This window comes from Ursus maritimus, unplaced genomic scaffold (genome assembly GCF_017311325.1).
Source record: "Ursus maritimus isolate PB19 unplaced genomic scaffold, ASM1731132v1 scaffold_5, whole genome shotgun sequence".
In the NCBI taxonomy this organism is placed as follows: Eukaryota; Metazoa; Chordata; class Mammalia; order Carnivora; family Ursidae; genus Ursus; species Ursus maritimus.
The window spans coordinates 48,630,647-48,654,949 of NW_024426663.1; the positions used below are offsets into that span (position 1 = coordinate 48,630,647).

A 24,303-nucleotide genomic window follows, 5' to 3' on the forward strand; every position below is an offset into this window, starting at 1 on the left:
CTGTGGATCACACGTTAGATTTTGTTATCAGTTCTTCTTGGTTTCTTTTAGTTTATCATGACATTGATGTCGTTTGAGAATTTAGGCCAGTTATTTTGTAGAATGCCCCATCATCTGAGTTTTCCGATTGTTTCTTCATGATTAAAATATTCTGACAAGAATACTGTATTGGTGAGGTGTAAACCTCCTGCTGTATCACGTCGAAAGGCGTATATCGGCAGTTTGTATAACCTCAGCTAAACCCCCATCTCTCAGTGTGTGTTTTCTAATTTATTTATTTATTTACCTTTTAAAAGATTTTATTTGTCAGAGAGAGACAGAGAGAGGGAGAGCATGAGCAAGGGGAGGGGCAGACGGAGAGGGAGAAGCAGGCTCCCTGCTGAGGAGAGCACAATATGGGGCTTGATCCCAGAATCCTGGGAACTTGACCTGAGCCGAAGGCAGATGCTTAACTGACTGAGCCACCCAGGCGCCCCCGTGTGTTTTTTTTTTTTTTTTTTTAAAGATTTTATTTATTTATTCGACAGAGATAGAGACAGCCAGCGAGAGAGGGAACACAAGCAGGGGGAGTGGGAGAGGAAGAAGCAGGCTCATAGCGGAGGAGCCTGATGTGGGACTCGATCCCATAATGCCGGCGATCACGCCCTGAGCCAAGGCAGACACTTAACTGGCTAGCCACCCAGGCGCCCCGTGTGTTTTTTAATTTAATGCCTTTCCTGTCTGCCTTGCGGGCTTGAGGTGATGATAGAAGATAGAAGACAGTAATCTTTAAACTGAGAAATGCTATTATTTATGTTATTCAAAATGATAACACTATTTTATATATCTTGGTACTTCTAATGTCTATATATAGTGTACTACATTGAGTACTTTGTTGAATAAATGCTGGCTGAATATATGAAGTAAAATACTAATTTATAAATTATTGAATTTTGACATACATGAATTATATGAGTTTTCTATAATGATTCACATGTGTATAGATGGAGAAAATCTCAGTCAATTTTAGTTGGCCGTAGAAATACCAAAAAAATGCAAATTGTTTCTACCTTGAATTTTGAACTTCACTCTAATATTGTATTTGTTATAGGCGTGTGCTGATAAGTTGAAAAGAGAAATAGAGCTTTACGGTTGCCCCCCTGATTTTCCAGATGAAGAAGAAGAAGAGGAAGAAATCAATGTTAAAACAGAAGATGTAATAATTAAGGATAAAGCTAAAGGGAAAAAGGTTTGGTGGTTAATACTGTTTATTTTGGTTCAAATTTTATATTTATATTTGTCTAATTTATATTTGTATTCCCAGTACCTGGCACATAAAAAGTGCTCAGTAATTTTGAAAAAGGAACAAAAACAAAAATTATCTTTCTGACTTTTTGATGGCGTTTTTCCCCTTTTTACTTTATTTTGAAATAATTTAGATTTAGAGAAGGAATGCAAGGTAGAACAGAGTTCCCTCGTAATCTTCAGTTCCCCTTGTATAACCATGTACAGTCCTCAAAACTAAGAAATTAACATTTTAACAATGCTATTCAGTAAACTACAAACTTCATTTGACCTTCAACAGTTTTTTCGTTGACGTCCTTATTCTGTTTGCAGGTCCAATCCAAGATCCCACATTGCATTTACTTGTCACGTCTCCTTAGTCTCTTCCATCTTTGTCTTCCATGACTTTGACACTTTTGGAGAGTACTGGTCAGATCATTTATAGAATGTCCCTCAATTTGGGTTTGTCTATGCTTTCTCATGAGTAGGCTGAGAGGTGATGTGTCCCCCCTCAGGGCATAATATCAGTGAGTATATGATGTTGATATCTTATGTGTGATGTTAACCTTGATCATTTGGCTTAGGTGGTGTCCGCCAGGTTTTTCTACTGTAGGGATTCCATTTTTCCCTTTGATTCATAAATATTTTGAGAGAGATACTTTGAGGTTATGGAAATAATATTTCTTTTTTAAAAAAGATTTTATTTATTTTAGACAGAGAGTGATTGAGCAAGAGCGGGGGCTCAGGTCGGGGAAGGGACAGAGGGGAAGGCAGAGAAAGAATCCCAAGCAGACACCCCGCTGAACACAGAGCCCGATGTGGGGCTCAGTCTCATGACCCTGAGATCATGACCTCAGCTGAAATCAAGAGTCAGACATTTAAGTGACTGAGCCAGCCAGGCGCCCCTGGAAATAAAATCTTTTTAAATATTTTCTCACTAATTTTAGCATTTGTCGGTGGCTCTTGCCTGCAACAGTTGTAACTGTATTGCTCTAATGGTGATTTTCCATTTCCCTCATTCCTTCTACATTTATTACCTGGAAGTCTTCTGAAAAGGAATAGGTGTCCTTTCTTCCCCATTTACTTATTTATTCGGGCTTTTTAAAAATATCAGTGTGGATTCATGGATATTTATTTTATTCTTTGAGTTATACTCCAATACTATCTGGTGTTATGGGGCGGTTGTTATTGCTCAACTTGCTCTGGTTTTGGCCATTGAGGGTCTTTTCAGTCGGCTCCTGTGTCTATCTGACATGCCCCCATCTTTTTTCTTTTCTTTTTTAAGCACGGTATTATTTTCTAGTGCCCAACATACTCCAGGTTCATCTTTTATTTTCCCTGTTATAGCCTGGAATCAACCACTTCTCTAAGGAATCCTGTTTCCTTTTATTGAGAAATTGTATTTAGAAGCTAAGTTCTGAATACTAGGTACACTCATTGTAGCCCTTCTCAGTAGAAGGAGCTAGGAAAAATATATAATAACCCTGGTAACCCACGTATATGCACCTGTCTATATTTCTTTACCTATCTCTATATACATTTAAAAAGTTCATCCTGCAGGGCCCCTGGCTGACTCGTTTGGTAGAACATGCAACTCTTGATGTTGGGGTCATGAGTATGAGCCCCCCATTGGGTGCAGAGTTTATTTAAAAAAAAAAAAAAGCTCATAGTGATACTCCTGGCTCCATGTTAGCACCATGGTCCTCATTCTAGCATTCTCCTTTGGTAATTTGTGACTTCATTCTCCAACAGTGAGAAACCTGGCTCTCATTATTTATAGTATACAATTTGTTCAGTCCTAGTCTACTAGTAGTTCCAGAATTGCTAACCCATACACCTGGGAGAAACAGTTTTACCAACAGAAGCATAGTGTTTGTATATGCTTTTTGTCTAATATTTGTCCTTAGAAGCTAGTCAACACATTCTTTTCCAAAGTTATTTCTTTTTTTTTTTTTTTTTTTGAATGAGCTCTACACCCAATGTGTGGCTCAAAGTCACGGTCTCTGAGATCAAGAGTCGCATGTTCTACCAACTGAGCCAGCCAGGCTTCCCCCAAAGTTACTTCTAAAGCTCCTTTCTTTTTCTTTTTCTTTCTTTCTTTTTTTTTTTTTTAAAGATTTCATTTGCTTATTTGACAGAGAGAGAGCACATGCAGGGGGAGCAGCAGGCAGAAGGAGAGGGAGAAGCAGGCTCCCAGGTTAGCAGAGAGCCCAGTGTGGGGTAGATCCCAGGACCCTGGGATCATGGCCTGAGTTGAAGGCAGACACTGAACTTACTGAGCCACCCAGGCGCCCCATAAAGCTCCTTTCTTTTTAACCCACTTCAAAGTGTGGTTGTATCATGTATTTATAATACTGTTAGATACATTTGTCACAGTCTACATTTCATCTTCCATTCCTCCAATATCCTGGTTGATTTTTTAAACAAGTATATATACAATAAAATTCACTCTTTGTAGTAGATAGTTGTGTTGGTTTGACAAATACATGGAGTTACGTTTCTGATATCATAGTACCATACAGAGCAGTTCTATCACCTCTAAAATTCCTTGCCCTGCCCTTTTTTTTTTTTTTTTTAAGATTTATTTATTTATTTTAGTGGGGGAGAGAGAGTGCGTGGGTGCATACTCATGCATGCATGGGTTGGGGTGGAGGGGCAGAGGGAGAGTGGGGGGGCATCTCAAGCAGACTCCTGTTGAGCATGGAGCCCGATGCAGGGCTTGATCCCATGACCCTGAGACCATGACCTGAGTTGAAATCAGGACTCTGACGCTTAACTGACTGTGCCCCCAGGCACCCTTCCTTTTTTTTTTTTTTTTTTTTTTTTTTTTTTACGATTTTATCTATTTGTTTTAGAGAAAGCGAGCAAGTGAGCAGGGGGAGCCAGATGTGGAGCTCGATCACATGACCCCAGGATCACCACCCGAGCCAAAACCAAGAGTCGGTCGCTTAACCGACTGAGCCACCCATTTTTATAGTTTTATAGTTTTTTAATAGTTTTTATAGTTTTATAGTTTAACTCCTTTACCCACCTCCAACCCCTGACATTTGGTTGCCTTTTTGATATTGGTAAATATTAGGAAAAGACAAAACTCTTGTTAGTGCTTATTAATAACTAAAAAAAGATGTATATGGTATTAGAAAAAAGGAAATAGAGATTGGTGCTGACATCTTTGATGATAATTTTTTATCGTTCCAACAATTTAGTTTTTTCTGGTATCAGAGTCTTAGTATTGAACTGTAAAATTTAGCAGACAAAATAGTACATCTAGATCCTTTAGTATTCTGACATACCAACAGCATGTTTTGGAATATAAAAAATTACCAAATCGAATTATTCACTTAAAATTATTGCAATCCTGGAATTTGCTAACCAGTTGTTGGTTGGTCCTTGATGGAGTTTGTTTTTACTGGTTATTTTCAGAGTAAAGCTGCTGCTAAAGCTGGATCTTCTAAATATCAGTGGGGCATTATGAAATCCCTTGGTCTGTCTGATGAAGAGATAGTCAAATTTTCTGAAGCAGAACACTGGCTTGATTATTTCCCACCACTGGCTATTCAGGATCTGAAGAGAATGGGTTTGAAGGTATGTCCATTACCCTCCGTAGTTTAAGAAAATACAAAGAACACATTGTGTTTATGATTATATGAGATTTGGACCACCTCTTAATTTAGAACAATATATTCCACCTGTATTGCACTAATGACTTAGTACTGCTATTGTTATGGGCCTTGATGTAAGCAGTGAAGTACTTAAATATTTGTTGTATTGGAACAAATATTTGTTATATTGGAATATGTTTTAATAGCAATTAGTAGAAGGGAATTCAGTTCGAAGAATATGAAGAAGCCAAAGTTTAGTTTATATATTTAGGTATACATAAAGGTATTATTTAGGTGTTCTTTCTTAATTTACTGTAATTCCTTTATGCTTACTATATGGATATGTATATTTCAAAATTGATGAACACAAGTTAATATTATGTATTTAATAGATAGAAACTGAAAATTGTTTTCTTTTTAATGTTTGATATAATTATAGGTTGGAAAATAAGAGTAGAAGAGTAAATAATTGATTTGTGGGAATTCTTATTCAGAGAATCTATACAAATTTCTAAAAAATTACCTTTTTCTTTTCTCTTCTATAGGTAGACTGGCGTCGTTCCTTCATCACCACTGATGTTAATCCTTACTATGATTCATTTGTCAAGTGGCAGTTTCTAACATTAAGAGAAAGAAGCAAAATAAAATTTGGGAAGCGGTGAGTTTGTTGTCCTTCAATATAATAAAGCAAAAATCATAATTCTTGCACTGTAATTCACTGCTTGATAGATAGCCTTCTTTTTCCCATTATCCTTTCTCATTTTATACATTTTTCCTTTTTGTTCCCATGTCTCATTTGTTTCCTTTTTTGTCTTACCAGTATTTTAATGCATCTGAGGTTCTTGGTGTTTATGACAAATAAAAACAGGGAGAATAGAAATATTGGCTTTTTTTTTTTTTAATATAATACCCAGTGCTCATTACATCACATGCCCTCCTTAATATTCATCACCCAGTTGCCCCGTCTCCCTACCCCACTCCTCTCCAGCAACCCTTAGTTTGTTTCCTATGATTAAGAGTCTGTTATGGTTTGTCTCCCTCTCATAGTGTTGGCTTTTATGATCTCCCTAAAGATTCTGTTCAGTATTTCCAGCCAAGCACAAAACTAATTTTATTTATGTGTTAGTTTATCCTTTTTTTCTATAAATTGTTTAAGATTCTTCCTTGATTCTGTTGATTAATTAAAAGCTACTTGTATTTCAGAACTGAAATTATATTTCATAATCTTTTGTTTCATACCACAAAGCCAAGGTCAGTGCATATTTTTCTGGGGTATTACCTTTGATGAAGACAGAAAGGTTTCATTAAATAACTAGGCTGACAACTACTCATAAAAGCATATATAATTGATGTAGACATTTGTTCAGTTAGAAGTTTTAGTTAGAAGAAATATTGTAAGATATTAGCAACAAAGAGAAATATGTTAGGATAGAACTTGTATATTATAATAATATTTGTCACTTACTTATTTTTTAGATATACCATTTATTCTCCAAAAGACGGACAGCCTTGCATGGATCATGACAGGCAAACTGGAGAGGTAATTATTTGTGACATAGAGTAGCTATTATAATATTTTATAATATGGCCATAGAGTTTACAGAATAGATCAGGAAGCTAGAAATAATTTTATTCCAGTGCTGAGGTGTATTCTGGTGACTGAAGAGGGAGGCAGAATGGCACTGTAGGTGTCTGTGTCTTGTCTAGGACCTTGTTACTCTAAGAGCATTGCTAGGACCAGCTGCATATGCTTGTGATAGAAAAGCACATTCTTTTTTTTTTTTTTTTTAAAGATTTTTATTTATTTATTTATTTGACAGAGATAGAGACAGCCAGCGAGAGAGGGAACACAAGCAGGGGGAGTGGGAGAGGAAGAAGCAGGCTCCCAGCAGAGGAGCCTGATGTGGGACTCGATCCCACAACGCCGGGATCACGCCCTGAGCTGAAGGCAGACGCTTAACCGCTGTGCCACCCAGGCGCCCCAGAAAAGCACATTCTTGAGCCTCACCCCCAAATTGCTGAATCAGAAGCTCTGGGGGTGGAGCCCAGAAATCCGTCTCTAATAAGCTCTCAATAGGATTCACATGTAGGCTAATGTTTGAGAAGCACTGCCTGGAGAATACACAACTCTAAAAAAGAGAGCATGGGGCAAGGTAATGAGATATGTGGCTAACTGATGTACACAGATTCCATTTATACTTGCTTTGATCATGTATTTGCTTGCTTAGTTCCAAAGTACTTCTGGCCATGCATAACATCAGTTCACTCTACATTCCTGTAGGACACATTAGTAGCATTATTCCTTGTAATACTTGAGTGAAGCCAGGGTGATTTGCCTAAAGCCATGGCACAGTGAATCAGTAACAATGACAGAATCTGACCTTAGGATTCCCTATGAGTGCATCTTCCTTTATTACCATCTCTGAATGCATTTATAGTCTAGTGACTACTTTTCGAAGTCAGCTTTCAATTATGTGACTTACCTAATAGAAGTGAGAGTTGATAAAAATTTTGAATTTGGAAGACCCAGTTTACTGACTCTGTTAAGTTTTAATGTAGTCAACACCACAGCAGTATCCTAAATTCCAATAGTATGTCATAGGTTTTCAAAGCATTTTCTTGTTCATTGTCTTATGTGCTGCTCAGCACAATCCTGTGTGAGTCACAGTACGGTTATTTTACAGATGAAGAAATGAAGGCTCAGAGAGACTGTGACTCCCTTGGGTCAAGCCATTAGTAATGGCCTACGCTAGGTTTTGAATGCACATCATCTGACCCCAGCTCCAGGGTATTTCTTTGATGTGTGTTCTGTGGGATTGTTTGATTACATATTCTGACTCTCATTTTGGTAAACACCATTTTGGGTGATTACTCTAATTTTTTTCCCCCTGTCCTCCACTCTCAAGTGAGCTCTTAGCCAACTGTTTTTACTTAGTAGTGTCTGGGCTTCCTTTATGGGTTCTGATCTGCTGTGGGGTGGGAGGGTGGTCTTTCAAGTCACTTCTTTTTTTTTTTCCCCCTGAAGATTTTTATTTATTTATTTGAGAGAGAGAGAGAAAGAGAGCACCAGCTGGAGACGGTGTGGTGCAGAGTGAGAGGGAGAAGCAGAGGGATCATGACCTGAGCTGAAGGCAGTTGCTTAACTGACTGAGCCACCCAGGCAACCCTTTCAAGTAATGTCTTTCACATTAGAGCTTTATTTATTTTTTATTTTTTAACATTTTTAAAAGATTTTATTTATTCATTTGAGAGAGAGGGAGAGCAGAGGGAGAAGCAGACTCCCCACTGAGCCGGGAGCCCAACATGGGACTCAATCCCAGGACCTGGAGATTACGACCTGAGCCAAAAGCAGATGCTTAACCACCTGAACCGCCTGGGTGCCCCCAGGTTAGATTTTTATGTGAATATAGTCATCTCCCTACTGGCAATCTCCTCATTGGAAGAAAGAATTATTCTAACAATGTGAGAATCCATCCAAAAAATTTGAGTCGGATCTCTCATATAGATTAGTGTGTTTAATCCAAGTTTGTTTTCCTCTCAAATTTTTGTTCTGTTTGATTGTTTAGGGCGTGGGACCTCAGGAATATACTTTAATCAAGTTGAAAGTGCTTGAGCCGTACCCATCCAAATTAAGGTAGGTTGCTAAAGAGTTACTGCTTTCTCTTTTTGGAATAACAGATGTGATTGAATCCACCACCTTTTTTTGCATTAACATATTTTTTCTTCTTAGTGGCCTGAAAGGGAAAAATATCTTCTTGGTAGCTGCTACTCTCAGACCTGAGACCATGTTTGGACAGACCAACTGTTGGGTTCGCCCTGATATGAAGTACATTGGATTTGAGACGGGGAATGGTGATATATTCATCTGCACCCAAAGAGCTGCCAGGAATATGTCATACCAGGGCTTTACCAAACACAATGGAGTGGTGCCTGTTGTTAAGGAATTAATGGGAGAGGTGAGTTGGGTAGCAGATTTTTTGTTTTAGTGCTTAAATTTAGAGGAAAATTTTAACCATAACAATTGAGGAAAGAACATTGAAAAAAATCTTTTTAATTGAGTTATATATACAATGCAGTGTGTAAATTCTTTTTTTTTTTTTTAAAGATTTTTATGTATTTATTTGACAGGGAGACAGCCAGCGAGAGAGGGAACACAGCAGGGGGAGTGGGAGAGGGAAAAGCAGGCTTCCCACTGAGCAGGGAGCCCAATGCAGGGCTCGATCCCAGGACTCTGGGATCATGACCTGAGCCGAAGGCAGATGCTTAACGACTGAGCCACCCAGGCGCCCCTGTAAATTCTGAAGTTTGTATTTTGGTGCATTTTTATACGTGTGTACACTCATGCAAGCACCACCCAAATCAAGGTATAGAACAGTTCTAGTAGTCTAGAAAGTGCTCTCTTGTCCATCTTGCAGTTAGTACTCACCCCTCTCCTGCAAAGGTAACCACTGCTCTGATATAAGTCACCAATTATATACAGAATTATATAATCTGTACTTTGTGTCTGGCTTGTTTTGCTCAAATTATGTCTTTGAAATTCATACATGTGTGTAGCAGTGGTTTTGTTCTTATTGCTGTGCAGTATTCATTGTGTGACTATATGACCATGGAATTTTTGAGTCTTATGTTTCAGTTTAGTAAGTATCTGGTTGAAGAATAGAGACAGTGCTCCCCAAAAGATTTAACAGCTGCAGTAGAAGATGATTACCTGCATTCCTGGTATAGAATTGCAGCCATTTTTTTTCTGAAGAATCTTGGTTGATAGTAACTAAATCTGGATGATTATGTAGCTTTTAGCCTTACATTTTATTTACTTACTGGTATTTCAGAGTATATTATATTCCCTTTGGTAAATGCTGGTCTTAGGTATCTTAATAACTAACATTTATTTATTTATTTTTTAAAAAAGGTTTTATTTATTTGAGAGAGAGAGAAAGCATGAGCAGGAGAGGCAAAGGGAGAAGGAGAGAGAGAATCTCAAGCAGACTCAGTGCTGAGCAGCACCTGATGTGGGGCTCGATCTCATGTCCCTGAGATCATGACCTGAACCAAAACCAAGAGTCAGACGCTTAACCAACTGAGCCACCCAGGCGCCCCAATAAATAGCATTTTAAAAGGGAAAGTTGATAGAATACTATCTTAGTTCTTCTTTTGAATTGAACTTTTATTTCTTGCTTATTTTGTAAACTCACTTTTGGACTTAATTTTTACACATTCATAGGACTCAAAATTGGAAAGCCAGAAAGATACAAAATATATCCTTAGTCACTCAGTTTCCCCTTCCGTAGGCATTCACTAAAATCACTGTTTTATATGTCCTTCCAGAAATATTTCACATATGAACAAGCAAGTGCCTGTATGTTCTTTCTCCCTCTTTTTATTATAAAGATTTTATTTACTTGAGAGAGAGAGAGTGTATGCACAAGCAGGGGGCAGAGGCAGAGGGAGAGAGAGAGAGAGAGAGAGAATCTCAAGCAGATACCCTGTTGAGTGCAGAGCCTGACTTGGGGCTTAATCCCACTCCCCTGACATCATGATCTGAGCCAAAATCAAGAGTCAGATGCTTAACCAGCTGAGCCACCCAGGCACCCTTCCCTCTTTTTAATATACAAATGGCAGTATACTTTATCACATTGTTCTGCGTCTTGCTTTTTTATTTAATTATGTCTTGGTATTTGCCTTAATCAGCGCAGAGCTTCCTTGTATCTTCTGTTTTACAGCCACATAGTATTCCATTGTTTGGCTCTACCACAGCTTATTTAACCATTCTCTATAATGGATATTTGAATAGTTTCCTGTCTTTTTCTCTGATAAGCAGTGCTGCCGCATCTCATTAGTTCCTGATGTTGAAGTTCTGTTTGAGACATTTTTAGGAATTGTGTGAATAACACAGATTTTTTTCTGTTCCTAATGCAGTTTCTTTCCACGTAAATTTGAGCAGATTCTGGAGTGCGTGGTATAAATTAAAAAATAGCTTTCAGCCCTTAAGACTGTTATGTTATTTAGCCTTCACCCATGTGACTATAAAAGTAGCTTCTTTACGAATAAAGCGGATGGGTGGGAACTGTGGAATTGCAAAGTGTATTCCTTGGCTCAACAAGCAGCTGCAAACTCTTCGTTGCCTTTCCGAGAGTATGGGTTCAGTATTGTTGAATCTTCGGATTTTTTTTTTTTTTAAGAGAAACTGGTTATATCCTTTTCGTTTAGTTCTTCTTTGTAATCATTGTCTTAAATGGATATACAGTATTTTATTTTGTTGATATCTCATATTTTGTTAAATAATTTTTCTATCCTTTGAAGTTTTAGCTGTCTCCAGATCTTGCTGTTGTAGTTAACACAGCATTGGGCAGACTTCTCAAAGAAAAAAAGTTATTTTTTCCTTTGAGGTAAATCCCTAGGATTGGATTGCTGGGTCCAGGTTGTGGGAACATTTTTGTGTCTCTTGAGCTATGGTTCCAATATTGTTTTCCTCAAGAAGTACACTGTCACAAGCGATGTATGTATTAGTGTACTGATTTCCTCACAACCTTACCACATCTCATTTGGATATCATAATTATTTATAACTAATAATTATGTATAAAAGAAGATGTTCTGTTTTACTTCATATATTTTTTGAATACTAACTTCTCAGGGCTTAAAAATATTAACACTGTTTTAAATTTTAATGGTTAAAAAGTTTTTTCACCTTCATGCTGATTTTTTTTTGTTGCACAGGAAATTCTTGGTGCATCCCTTTCTGCACCTTTAACATCTAATAAGGTGATCTATGTTCTTCCAATGCTCACCATAAAAGAGGATAAAGGTAAAGAGTTTCTTTCTTTTTTTCTAGAAATAATTTGATAACTGCATTCTGATTGTATTAATTAATTCCACACTTTCTTTTATAAGGCACTGGTGTGGTCACAAGTGTTCCTTCTGACTCTCCTGATGATTTTGCTGCCCTCAGAGATCTGAAGAAAAAGCAAGTGGGTATCCGAGTTTCATGTTCTTGTTTCTTCTTTATCATCTAATTAGGTACCAGTGAACTAACTGTGAAATTAGACTAAAAAGCTATCATATATCTTTGAACTATTACCCTCTGCCTTATTTCTTGATGTTTATATATTTTCCTTTGTTTTGAATTTTAAGTATAATATTTCATAGAATCTTTTTTTAAAAGACTTTTAGAGCAGTTTTAGGTTTACAGTAAAATGGAGAGGAAGGTACAGAGATTTCCCATATACTCCCTGCCTTCACACGTGCACAGTCTCCTCCATTATTAAAATCCCCACCAGAGGGGTACATTTGTTACCATGATGAATCTGCATTGACACATTATAATCCCTCAAAGTCCATAGTTTACCTTAGGGTTCACTCTTGGTGGTGTATATTCTTTGGGTTTGGGCGACTGTATGATGACACAGATTCATCATTATAATATCATAGAGTATCTCCATTGCCCTAAAAATCCTGTGTGCTCTTTCTGTTCATCTCTCTCCCCTGTGACCCCTGGCAATCACCGATCTTTTTACTGTCTCCACAGTTTACCTTTTCTGGAATGTCATATAGTTGGAATCATACAGTATGTAGATTTCTCAGATTGGCTTCTTTCAACTACTCATATGCATCTAAAATTTCTCTGTGTCTTTTCATAGCTTGATTGCTCATTTTCTTTTTAGCGCTGAATAAAATTCTGCTACCTGGATGTACCACAGTTCATCCATTCACTTCCTGAAGGAACTCTTGGTTGCTAATAAGCACTGGTGATTATGGATAAAGCTGCTGTATACATCCGTATGCCGGTTTTTGTGTAGACATAAGTTTTCAGCTCCTTTGGGTAAATACCAAGGAGTGTGATTGCTGGGTCCTATGGTAAGAATATGTTTGGTTTTGAAAGAGCCACCAAGCTGTCTTTCAAAGTGGCTGTACTATTTCGCATTCCCACCAGCAGTGTATAAGAGTTCTTGTTGCTCCACATCCTCACTAGCATCTGGTGGTGTCATTGAGCCAGATTTTGGCCATTGTAATAGGTGTGTAGTGATATCTCTTTGTTGTTTTAATTTGCATTTTCCTGATGACATGATGTGGTCCTTTCATTTGCTTATTTGCCAGCTATGTATCTTCTTTTATTGCGGCGCATCTGTTAAAGTCTTTGGCTCATTAAAAAATCAGGTTGCCATTCACACCGGCGTGCGCAAGCGCGCGCGCGCGCACACACACACACACACACACACACACACACACGAGTGGGGGAGCAGAGAGTGAGGAGAAGCAGAGTCTCCACTGAGCAGGAGCCTGATGTGGGCTTGATCCCAGGACCCTGAGATCGTGACCTGAGCTGGAACTAAGGCAGACGCTTAACCGACTGAGCCACTCAGGTGACCCAGATTGTTTTTTTCCTTATAACTCAGTTTTGAGAATTCTTTGTATATTTTGGATAATAGTCCTTTATCAGATGTGTCTTTTGCAAATATTTTTTCATGATCTTTGGCTTGTCTTTTAATTCCCGATCCTGTCTTTTGCAGAGCAGTTTTTGATTTTAATGATGTTCAGCTTATTATTTCTTGCATGGATTGTGTCTTTGATGTTGTATCTAAAAAGGCACCACCATACCCGTGGTCATTTAAGTTTTCACCTACGTTATCTTCTAGGAATTTCATAGTTTTGTGTTTTACATTTAGGTCTGTGATCCATTTTGAGTTCATTTTTGTGGCAATGTAAGGTCTGTGTCTAGATTCATTTTTTTTTTTTGCAGTTGTACCAGTCCAGTTGTACCAATAACATTTGTTGAAAAAACGGTCTTTGAATTACTGTATTGCCTTTGCTCCTTTGTCAAAGATCGGTTGACTATATTTTTGGGGTCTATTTCTGGCCTCTCTGTGTTGTTCCACTGAACTATTTGTCTCTTCTTTTAGTACCACACTGTATTGATTACTGTAACTTTATAGGAAGTCTTGAAGCCAGAAGCCAACTTCGTTCTTCAATATTGAGTTGATTATTTTGGGTCTTTTGCCTCTCCGTATAAACTTTGCAATCAATTTGTTGATATTCATAAAATAACTTGATGGGATTTCAGTTGAGATTGCATTGAATCTGTAGATAAGTTGTGAAGAATTGACCTCTTCACAGTACTGAATCTTCCAGTCCATGAACATGAAGTATCTGTCCATTTATTTAGTTTTTTGATTCTGTTCACAGAGTTTTGTAGTTTTTCTCATATAGATCTTATGTATGTTTTTTTACTTCTGTACCTAAGTATTTGACTTTGGGGGGAGGTGCTCATATAAATGGTATTATGTTTTTAATTTTGAATTCCCCTTGTTCATTCTTAGTACATTGGAATGCAGTTAACTTTTGTATAATTAACTATCCTGCAACCTTGCTGTAATAGTTTATTAGTTCCAGGAGTTTTTTTCCTTGATTCTTTTGGATTTTCTACAGATGTTCATTTCATCTGTGAACAAAGACAGTTTTATGTTGCCCTTCCCAATCTGTATACCCTTCTTCCCTTACTGCATTAACAAGGACATTCAGAATGATACTGAAAAGAAGCGGTGAGAGGGGACGTCCTTGCCTCATACCTGATCTTAGTGGGAAAGCTTTGAGTTTCTCATCATTAAGTATGATGTTAGTTGTTGGTTTTTTGTAGATAGTCTTTATCAAGTTTAGAAGGTCTGCATCTGTTCCTGTTTATTAGGAGTTTTTGTTTTTGTTTTTTTTTTAAGATTTTTATTTATTTATTTGACAGCGAGAGAGGGAACCCAAGCAGGGGAAGTGGAGGAGGGAGAAGCAGGTTTCCCGCCGAGCAGGGAGCCCAATGCAGGGCTTGATCTCAGGACCCTGGGACCACGACCTGAGCCAAAGGCAGACGCTTCACCACCTGAGCCACCCAGGCGCCCCTAGGAGTTTTTATCATGACTGAGTGTTGGATTTTGTCAAATGCTTTTCTTGCATCTGTTGATAGGATCATGTGATTTTTCTTTTTAAATCTGTTTTGATGGGTTTCATAAAACTTTAAAAAAAGTTTTCTGATACTCACATTTTCATTGCAACCTAGTAAATGAACCTCATTTTCATTGGGGTGTGTGTGAGTGTATGTGTAAATTTTTACTTTTGGCTTACTATTTCATCATTTAAGCCATTCACTCTTAACTTAAACAGTTGAGTTTTCAAAAGTCATAGGTCCGTTCTTGAGATATTTTGTAAAATTTAAAAAATTCTCTGTATGGAGCGGAGAACAAATAATTTTAAAAAGTTTTGGTGTTGGTTCTGTCAATGATAATGCCACTAATGCTGATCATGAGTGTTAATTTGCAAAATTTTTTTGTAGGCCTTACGAGCAAAGTATGGAATTAGAGATGACATGGTCTTGCCATTTGAGCCGGTGAGTACTTAGGTGACTCAGAATATTCACACCCATCTCTTTATCAGTGAAAAAAAGAGCTAACATTTTCCTTGTAACAAAATTGAATAATTGGTGAATATAAAAAAATGAGAGGGAGCTTGCATAAGAGTTTACTTACTTTATTTGATATCTGCTATGGCAGTTGAGAGTGAGAGACCAACAATAAGCATTTTCTTAGCACTCGGCACCTGTAATTCTGGAACAAACGACTTTCTTAGCATCACCAATTTTGTAGTCGCTTATTTTGCCACTGTGGCCTGTTTCCAAGCTTCTAAAGACAGAGTTTTGCCATATTAGTCGTGAATGCTTATGTTTTCATATTAGTGCCTGGAGAAGAAAAAAATTTTAATCACTAGCAAATAACTTTCATGAAGAATCTGGAAGACTTATCATAAACCAGAAATAAGACCATCCATAAAATTTAATTGTTTACATCATTTTCCTAGTTTCACAATTTATTATTTAGTAATTCTATGCTAGTGTAGGGTTGTGAGCTGGAGAAGGTGTTTTCTGTAGTGAGGGAGGACAATTTGGGGGTTGGTGTAGAGAACTTATGTAGTTCCTTTGGAGGAGAGTAGAAAGACAAATTCACATCTGGATGTTAGTCACTGTGATTGCCTGATGTGTGGTGCTTCTGTAATGATACATAAAATCTGAAATGACTTCATTGAACAGTAGAGGCAAGAGGATTATGCCCCATGGAGCTGTTTTTGTGTTCATTCAGTGTGAATAACTTCCTGACATTGCTGTTCTTTACAGGTGCCAATCATTGAAATCCCAGGTTTTGGAAATCTTTCTGCTGTAACCATTTGTGATGATTTGAAAGTTCAAAGCCAGAATGACCGAGAAAAACTTGCAGAAGCAAAGGAGAAGTTATATCTAAAAGGGTTTTATGATGGTGTAAGTAATAATTTTTTAGTTGTGCTCTGTAATTTTTTCAATGATTAGGAAAAAAATAGAAAAATTCAGTATAGTTTCAAATATATACTGATTTGAGAGAGATTAATATGAGACTATGTTCTTCTGTTTCCAGATTTCTTTTTTTATTATTATTTATTTAAAGATTTTATTTATGTATTTGAAAAAGAGAGGAGAGACACAGCACAAGCAGTGGGAGGGGCGGAGGGAGAGGGAGAAGCAGGCTCCCCTCTGAGCAGGGAGCCCAACTTGGGGCTCGATCCTGGGACCCTGTGATCATGATCTGAGCTGAAGGCAGACACTTAATGACAGCCACCCAGGAGCCCCCTCCAGATTTCTTTTTTCAATCTATTTTTTATCTGATAGCATTTACAGAAATTATATTTTTGTGTCCTCTAAGAATATCTAAAAAATGAGTTTACTGAGAAGATTATTTAAAGTTAGTTCATATTATTTTGCAATAAATTCCATGGATTTATTGCATGGGCAATACCTGGTTCCTTCTTTTGCTCCTTTAATCGAGGAATTCATATTTTATTTTTTATTTATTTATTTTTTTAAATATTCCATTTATTCATTTGATAGAGAGACAGCCAGCGAGAGAGGGAACACAGGCAGGGGGAGTGGGAGAGGAAGAAGCAGGCTCTGAGTAGAGGAGCCCGATGTGGGGCTCGATCCCACAACGCTGGGATCACGCCCTGAGCCGAAGGCAGACGCCTAACGACTGAGCCACCCAGGCGCCCCGAGGAGTTCATATTTTAAATTAGCGTTTTTATTCAGTTCATTAATTTACTTATTAATGCGTACTAAATGTCAGGTGAGCACAAAAAACATGTTTTGAACCTCTCTTTTCTCCTTAATTGTGCATATGTTAATGTGGCTTACATTTCCGTGGAAAGAAGACTAAGCTAGAGAAAGTAAAAATCCAGCCAAGTTACTAGTGACTTGAGGTTGAAATGAAGATTTTTAAAGCAATGAATGAGAATTCTTTATTTTTACCTTTACTCTCATTTTTCTAGGTAATCATAATTGGTTATATGTCTTTTTTTAAGTGACTTATACTTTTTGGGTGATAATAAAAGCCACCACTTATATAGTACTTACATGTTAACTTATTTAAATCTCAAAATAACCTTGTGAAGTAGGCGCTATTCCATTTTACAGATGAGGATTGAGGTACTAAGATATTAAGTAATTTACCTAAGATCAGTCAGATAGATAGCCATTGGCAGAACTGGTACTCACACTGGGCAGCTTGGCTCTAGGATTTGTGCCTGCTTGCTTATTTATTTATTTGAGAGAGAGTGAGTGCGGGTGTGTGTAAGCAGGGTGGGGGGAGGAACAGAGGGAGAGAGAGAATCTTAAGCCCGAGGTGGGGCTGAGTCTCACAACCCTGAGATCATGACCTGTGCCAAAATCAAGAGTCAGACTCAACTGATTGAGCCACCCAGGTTCCCCTAGGATTTGTGCTCTTAACCACTGTGCCATAATGATCAATAAGTATAATTTCATAATGATGAATTAAATAGATATAAAGCATTTTGGCATGTTAGACGGTTGGAAAGTCAAAAAAGAACTTGTGTCTTTTCCATTTAAGATAGAAGCTATTTCAGGGGCGCCTGGGTAGCACAGTTGTTGGGCGTCTGCCTTTGGCTCAGGGCGTGATCCCGGCGTTCTGGGATCGAGCCCCACATCAATCTCCTCTGCTGGGAGCCTGCTTCTTCCTGTCCCACTCCCCCTGCTTGTGTTCCCTCTCTCGCTGGCTGTCTCTATCTCTGTCGAATAAATAAATAAAATCTAAAAAAAAAAAAAGATAGAAGCTATTTCAGAGAGAAACAGCAGTCACATAGCTGAAGATCAGAACGTCAGCTGGAAGGGGATTGTGTGGCTTAGATCTGTGACAACAATGAGCAAGCAAATACTTAGACCTAGAATTAAATTTCCTCACTACCTAAAAGGTAGAGTTGAAAAACAGGCCTTCCTGTAAGGGCCAGGTTTATCACATGGCCAAGCAAAGGAAAATGCTCACTGCCAATAGGCATAGTTGGAAACAGAAGTTTAAATGGGGCTGAGCTGCATGCACTCAGTTTATTTTCCCAAAGCCTTCAGGAATGAAGTGAGTAAGCATATTGAAATTCTCTCCACATGGAAATCTGAGAAATGGAAAGGAAGTGAGTGTTCCTTCCTAATCATGTTCATGATAGCTATCCTAGTTACACCAAAAGAAAAACAAGTGTGTTTTAAATATTAGTTGTTGGGGCGCCTGGGTGGCTCAGTCGTTAAGCGTCTGCCTTTGGCTCAGGGCATGATCCCGGCGTTCTGGGATCGAGCCCCACTTCAGGCTCCTCCGCTGGAAGCCTGCTTCTTACTCTCCCACTCCCCCTGCTTCTGTTCCCTCTCTCGTTGGCTGTCTCTCTCTGTCAAATAAATAAATAAAATCTTAAAAATAAATAAATAAACAAATAAATAAATAAACAAACAAATAAATAAATAAAAGTTGTTTAAGCTATGGCAGAATAAAAACTTAAGATTATAAATGTGATAAATTTCACACTAAAAATACCTTGGTTGCAGGTAGAAGTTTGGAAGGAGCACAAAGCAAATTTTAATTGTTTTGTCTGTTTTTTTCCCCCCACTTCTCATCCTTTTAGGTAATGTTGGTGGATGGATTTAAAGGACAGAAGGTCCAAGATGTAAAGAAGACTATTCAGAAAAAGATGATTGACAATGTACGTGATAGGCTGTCCTCCCAAGGCTGGTTTAGGAGAAAACCTTTTGGTTAATAGACTTCACGGTGTTAATTAGTAGTGAGTTCTGTAATAGAACCTGGAGCTGTATTAAAGATAAATATTTTGTGGCAGAAAATAGGAGACTTATTTAGCAATTCATTTAACTTGAACATCTCACCTGTAATGTTGATGAATGTAGTGCTGTGAAGTTGGCATGTGTAAAGCACAGAGAACTTCAGTGATGCTTCCTGGCAGTGGCCTTTGAGATATTGTTGGTTACAGTTCTCTTTGTGTAGTGCTTTACTTTTTACTTCATCCTTTTTCTTCCCCCTCTGTCTTTGTTTTTGTTGAAACTTTTTTTCTGTCGAAGTACTTAATTAATTTTTAAATTAAGTTTTGATTTTTCTTTCTTTTTTTTTTTTTTAAAGATTTTATTTATTCGACAGAGATAGACAGCCAGCGAGAGAGGGAACACAAGCAGGGGGAGTGGGAGAGGAAGAAGCAGGCTCATAGCAGAGGAGCCTGATGTGGGGCTCGATCCCATAACGCCGGGATCACGCCCTGAGCCGAAGGCAGACGCTTGACCACTGTGCCACCCAGGCGCCCCAAGTTTTGATTTCTGACAGTTGTATATGGCCTTTGTACGGAGAGACAGTAGTCTGTAAAGCTTATTAAAACAAAAAACCAGCAGTTTCCTCTCCATCATTCCACATTGTCTTAAATTTCTCTTCCTTGAACAGGCATTGAACTGTTTCAGTTGTTTCTTTTACTCTTAACCTCTGTCTTTCTTACAGATCTTTAATCTTAGTGCTAGTACAGTAATTTTTTTAATTTTGTTTCTCAGTTTTAGGCATTAGCCATTGACTTCCTACTGTGGAAAATCAAGATTTAACTCTTCCTTCTACCTTGTGTCTTTCTTTCTAACCTCACCATTTGTGTATACTTTTCTACCTCCTGTCTTCCTAGCGTAGGCATATTATAACTTTTGTGAGAGCAGTAGTCATTGTGTACATTTTTGAGGTGTCACCAATCCACAATGAAGTGTACAATGAGAACTTTTCTTCCCCAGCTTTTGTTTTCCCTTGGCGTTAGTAATTCTCTCTCTCTCTCTCTTTTTTTAATTTCCTTCTTTTAAAATATCATTATCAATACTCCATCCCCAAACTCTGCCCTAACTGTTTATTTGTTCTCTTAGTACTTTCACACATTAATATGCTATTGGTTCCATCTTGGAGAAAGTTCTCCCACAGCCTTCTGGCCTGTTTTAGTCAGGACTGGTTGCTTACAGTCTTATTGGACAAATGTCATCTGGGATCTTCCTCCACTATTACTAAGAATTTCCTTTGTTTCTCTTGAGTTGGAGTTCTTGTTTTCCTTGATCCCATTGCTGTTGCTTTATTATTTACTCTCTCATTCTGGTGAAGCTCTGCTTCTAGTGGCTTTCTTGAAAAAGGGTACCTGGAAGGTAAATTTTTGCGAGCTTCCATGTCTGAAATATCTTTAGTCTGTCTTCATACTTGATTGCTTGGGGACAAAATTCTAGATTGGAAGTAATTTTGCCTTAGAATTTAATGGGCATTACCCCTGGTGTTCTGTTTCAGTAATGCTGCTGAGAAGTCCAAAACCATTTTGATAATAACCGATCTTTTGTGAATGGCTTGTTTTTTCCCTTCCTCTGGAAGCTTGTGGAATCTTCTTTTTCTTCCAGGTATTCTAAAATTTCATGATTTACCTTGGTGTAGGTCAGTTTTTATTAATTTTTCTGGGTGCGTGGTGGATTCCTTTAGTTTGGGAGACTTACGTGTTTTAGATTTGGAAAGTTTCTTGACTTTTTTTTTTGATTGTTTCATCTCTTCCTGTTCTTTATTTTTGCTTTCTGAATTCTTTTTATTCAGATATTGGTTCTCTTAGATTCTGGAAGTCCTTTTCTTTCTGGGAGAATTCTTCAACTTTTTCTTCCTCTAAGTTTTTGTTTGTTAAAGTGGAGAGTAGTATGATGAATTCCTATATACCTATTATCCACCTTCGAAATTGCCAACTCAGGGTCAGTTTAAGAGCCTATTCTGCTATCTGATTGATCCTTTTTTATAGGATGCTATTCTTCATGGATGTGAAATCTTAATCTTTTATTTCTCTGAGAAAGGTTGTTGATATTTAAGAGTGGGTACAAAAAGGTGATCAGAATCTTTTTGCATGTGAGTAGGGTTTCACTGGGGGAGATCTAGAAGGGCTGTTTGGGAAAAAAAAAATAGAAGGACTCTTTGGGTCTTGGGGATGCCTTTATGTTAGCCTTGAGGTTAGTTAGAGCTTCTTGGATTTGTTGGATTCCTCCCAAGAGATTCTTCCAGTTTCTGGCTTAAAAGGTCTAAGCTAACAGAGAATTCTGGGAGTTGAAAAGATTGCTAGGGGAGATACCAGTTCCCGGTGTGCTGACCTTCCAGTTAATTCAGCTGTTCCCACTGTGATAGCGATACCCTCAACTTTGTTTTTGGTTGAGTCATGCTGTCATCCTCTCCAGAGAATAAACCTTTATTGTTCTGCTGGTACAGAGAAGGCCAGTTGCGAGTCTGGATAGTGTGGGATTAGGGTGTCTGGGGTTCTTTTTTTTTTTTTTTTTTTTTTTTTTTAAAGATTTTATTTATTTATGTGACACAGAGACAGTCAGCGAGAGAGGGAACACAGCAGGGGAGTGAGAGAGGAAGAAGCAGGCTCCCAGCGGAGGAGCCTGATGTGGGGCTCGATCCCAGAACGCCGGGATCACGCCCTGAGCTGAAGGCAGACGCTTTAACGACTGAGCCACCCAGGCGCCCCAGGGTGTCTGGGGTTCTAACCTCTTCTTTACAGACTTCAGTTAGTCCTCTTATTTTGTTGCCTCTACTTCCAGAACCATTTTGTACTTCAGATTGTTGAGTTTTTTGGAGGTTCTGCACTACAAATTGGATTGCTTTTCACCTTTCTCTACTGTTGGTTTAGGATTCATTTGGCTTCCCTCAGTCTGCTAATGCAGTTGTCATTTATCCTGTTTTTTGGTTTCCAAAATTTGATTGATATTAATTCGTCTTCCATTCTTTTGTCTCTGTAAGTTCATGCCATTGGAAAAAAGAAAAACCCTCTTTGTTGTCATTTTGTTGGAGTTTTGAGAGGCAATAGACTTAAATGTCTGTTTTTAATTTACCATCTTAAAGCCAAAATTGTAACTATTTAGCAGTATGAAGAATTACATTAAAAATGAAGAAAAATGAATCATTTTATGAATAATAATATTGGATTTATTTTTAAAAATACCCTGATAAGTTTGGGACCATGATACATTAAGAGATAGAGATATTTATATTTGCTTAATAATTAAATTCATGGTTAGTTTTCTAGTGGGCATTTTTCATGGCACTATAAATCTTTAGCAACAATATTTTCCATATTTAATTTTTATGCATTTATTTTTAAAAGCAATGGTTCCATGCATTTAATTTCATATTTTTTAGTATTTTTATTCTAACAAGGATAAAAGGCTTCCATAGGCAGTCTGACCTTCAAACCGTAGAATTAGAAGTATTGAACATCTTTCACATTCCACTGAAAAGGAATAATCTCATAGTCTAAAGGAAAGATGATCTGTTGACAAAGATGCTCACCTTTTCAAAAGTAAATGTTGTGTAGAGAGAAAGGCAGGTAACCTGGGAAGAGGGAAGACATAATGAAAATGTGGGGTTTTGGTTATTGGTGGTGTAACTTTTTTTTTAAGTTATTTTTATTATCCCCAAGGAATAGAGATTGACTTGACATAATATCTGATATGTTTTTGTTTGCTTTTGTGTAGGGAGATGCATTTATTTACATGGAACCAGAGAAACAAGTTATGTCCAGATCTTCAGATGAATGTGTTGTGGCCCTGTGTGATCAGTGGTTAGTCTATCTTACAGCAAGAAATTTCCATCAGTCACTTTACTTATCCTTTTGACTTTTATTTATTTTTTTTAATCGATCTTTCCGCTCCCAAGGTACTTGGATTATGGAGAAGAGAACTGGAAAAAACAGACATCCCAGTGCTTGAGGGGCCTGGAAACGTAAGAAGGGAAAAAGTGGTGAGGGAAGGGAGAGGAGATGAGAAACATTGAAGACAGTGAAGGTGAAGAAAGACAGTTCATCTTTTACTCTCTCCAGATTCTGTGAGGAGACCAGGAGGAATTTTGAAGCTACCTTAGGTTGGCTGCAAGAGCATGCTTGCTCGAGAACTTACGGTTTAGGTAACGTATACTTCAAATTCTTCTGTTTGAATGACATGCCAATTAGACGGCAAATTAACACTTTTACTTTTTCTCCCTCTTTTCTATTTTTCTGAACTGGAAGTGAGAGATTTCAGTTACAGGGAGAGGGGAACTAGGATGTGATGCCCTAGCATCTACCTGGTGGTCATAGTATGACCTCTCTAATCCACATAGCTTTTATGGATTTTTTTAATAGAAAGTTTCTAGTGCTTCAGCCATTTGTTTTTTTTCTTTACCAGTTTATTAATTATTCAAGCAAAGACCTTCTTAAAATAAGGAGCTTTGTAAATGCTATATGCCTTGAATATGTGGATTCTCTGGATGATATGTCCCTTGAGTTCCTCGTGCATTAATTTTTTTCTTTTTATATTGCAGGTACTCGTCTGCCCTGGGATGAGCAGTGGCTGATTGAATCGCTCTCCGATTCCACTATTTACATGGCATTTTACACAGTGGCACACCTGCTGCAGGGGGGGAACTTGCGTGGACAGACAGAGTCTCCGCTGGGCATCAGGTTGGTAAATGGATGAAGCAAAGAAGTGTAATTTGTTAACAAGAGATACGATCTTTTGATTTACACATTGAAAGTTCTTTTTTTTTTTTAGTTTTCCTAAGAATTCATTTAGCAGATTTTTGTTACGTTTTTGTTTTTTTGCTGTTACACTGAGAAAAAGTAGTAAATAGCCCCTCTGTTATTGTTACCATTCTTTATTCTTATCAAAGCCTCTTGTCATCATTTGTTAGTGTAACTATGTTAAGCAATTCCTACTTCGTGATTAGGTGAAAATATTGATTCTTTCAAAGAAATTATCTATATATTTTGTTGTTGTTTGTTTTATTTTTTAATACAGACCGCAACAGATGACCAAGGAGGTTTGGGATTATGTTTTCTTCAAGGAGGCTCCATTTCCTAAGACTCAGATCCCGAAGGAAAAATTAGATCAGTTAAAGCAGGAATTTGAGTTCTGGTATCCTGTGGATCTCCGAGTGTCTGGCAAGGATCTTGTTCCAAATCATCTTTCATATTACCTTTATAATCATGTGGCTATGTGGCCAGAACAAAGGTGAGTGCTAAAAAGGCTGTAGACTGAATTTATGCCTGTGGCTTTAAAAATCTAAGAAGTTACTGTGCAAGGTATA

The 24,303-nt window shown here is 37.8% G+C and overlaps 1 protein-coding gene across 4 annotated transcripts in view; it reads left to right on the forward strand.

The window, feature by feature from the left end:
• Window positions 1–24,303, forward strand: part of LARS1 (leucyl-tRNA synthetase 1) — a 68,001-nt gene that overhangs the window by 12,130 nt on the left and 31,568 nt on the right. For 3 of the 4 annotated variants that reach the window (XM_040622272.1, XM_008691436.2, XM_040622273.1), the window contains 16 exons: window positions 1,091–1,228; window positions 4,687–4,848; window positions 5,411–5,523; window positions 6,342–6,405; window positions 8,432–8,499; window positions 8,596–8,821; window positions 11,582–11,669; window positions 11,756–11,832; window positions 15,177–15,230; window positions 16,011–16,151; window positions 18,821–18,898; window positions 22,716–22,801; window positions 22,897–22,962; window positions 23,060–23,142; window positions 23,539–23,677; window positions 24,015–24,227. In XM_040622272.1, coding sequence (XP_040478206.1) covers window positions 1,091–1,228; window positions 4,687–4,848; window positions 5,411–5,523; window positions 6,342–6,405; window positions 8,432–8,499; window positions 8,596–8,821; window positions 11,582–11,669; window positions 11,756–11,832; window positions 15,177–15,230; window positions 16,011–16,151; window positions 18,821–18,898; window positions 22,716–22,801; window positions 22,897–22,962; window positions 23,060–23,142; window positions 23,539–23,677; window positions 24,015–24,227 — 1,796 coding nt within the window. The remainder of the gene's footprint in view (window positions 1–1,090; window positions 1,229–4,686; window positions 4,849–5,410; window positions 5,524–6,341; window positions 6,406–8,431; window positions 8,500–8,595; window positions 8,822–11,581; window positions 11,670–11,755; window positions 11,833–15,176; window positions 15,231–16,010; window positions 16,152–18,820; window positions 18,899–22,715; window positions 22,802–22,896; window positions 22,963–23,059; window positions 23,143–23,538; window positions 23,678–24,014; window positions 24,228–24,303) is intronic. The other variant, XM_040622274.1, reaches the window with a different exon arrangement.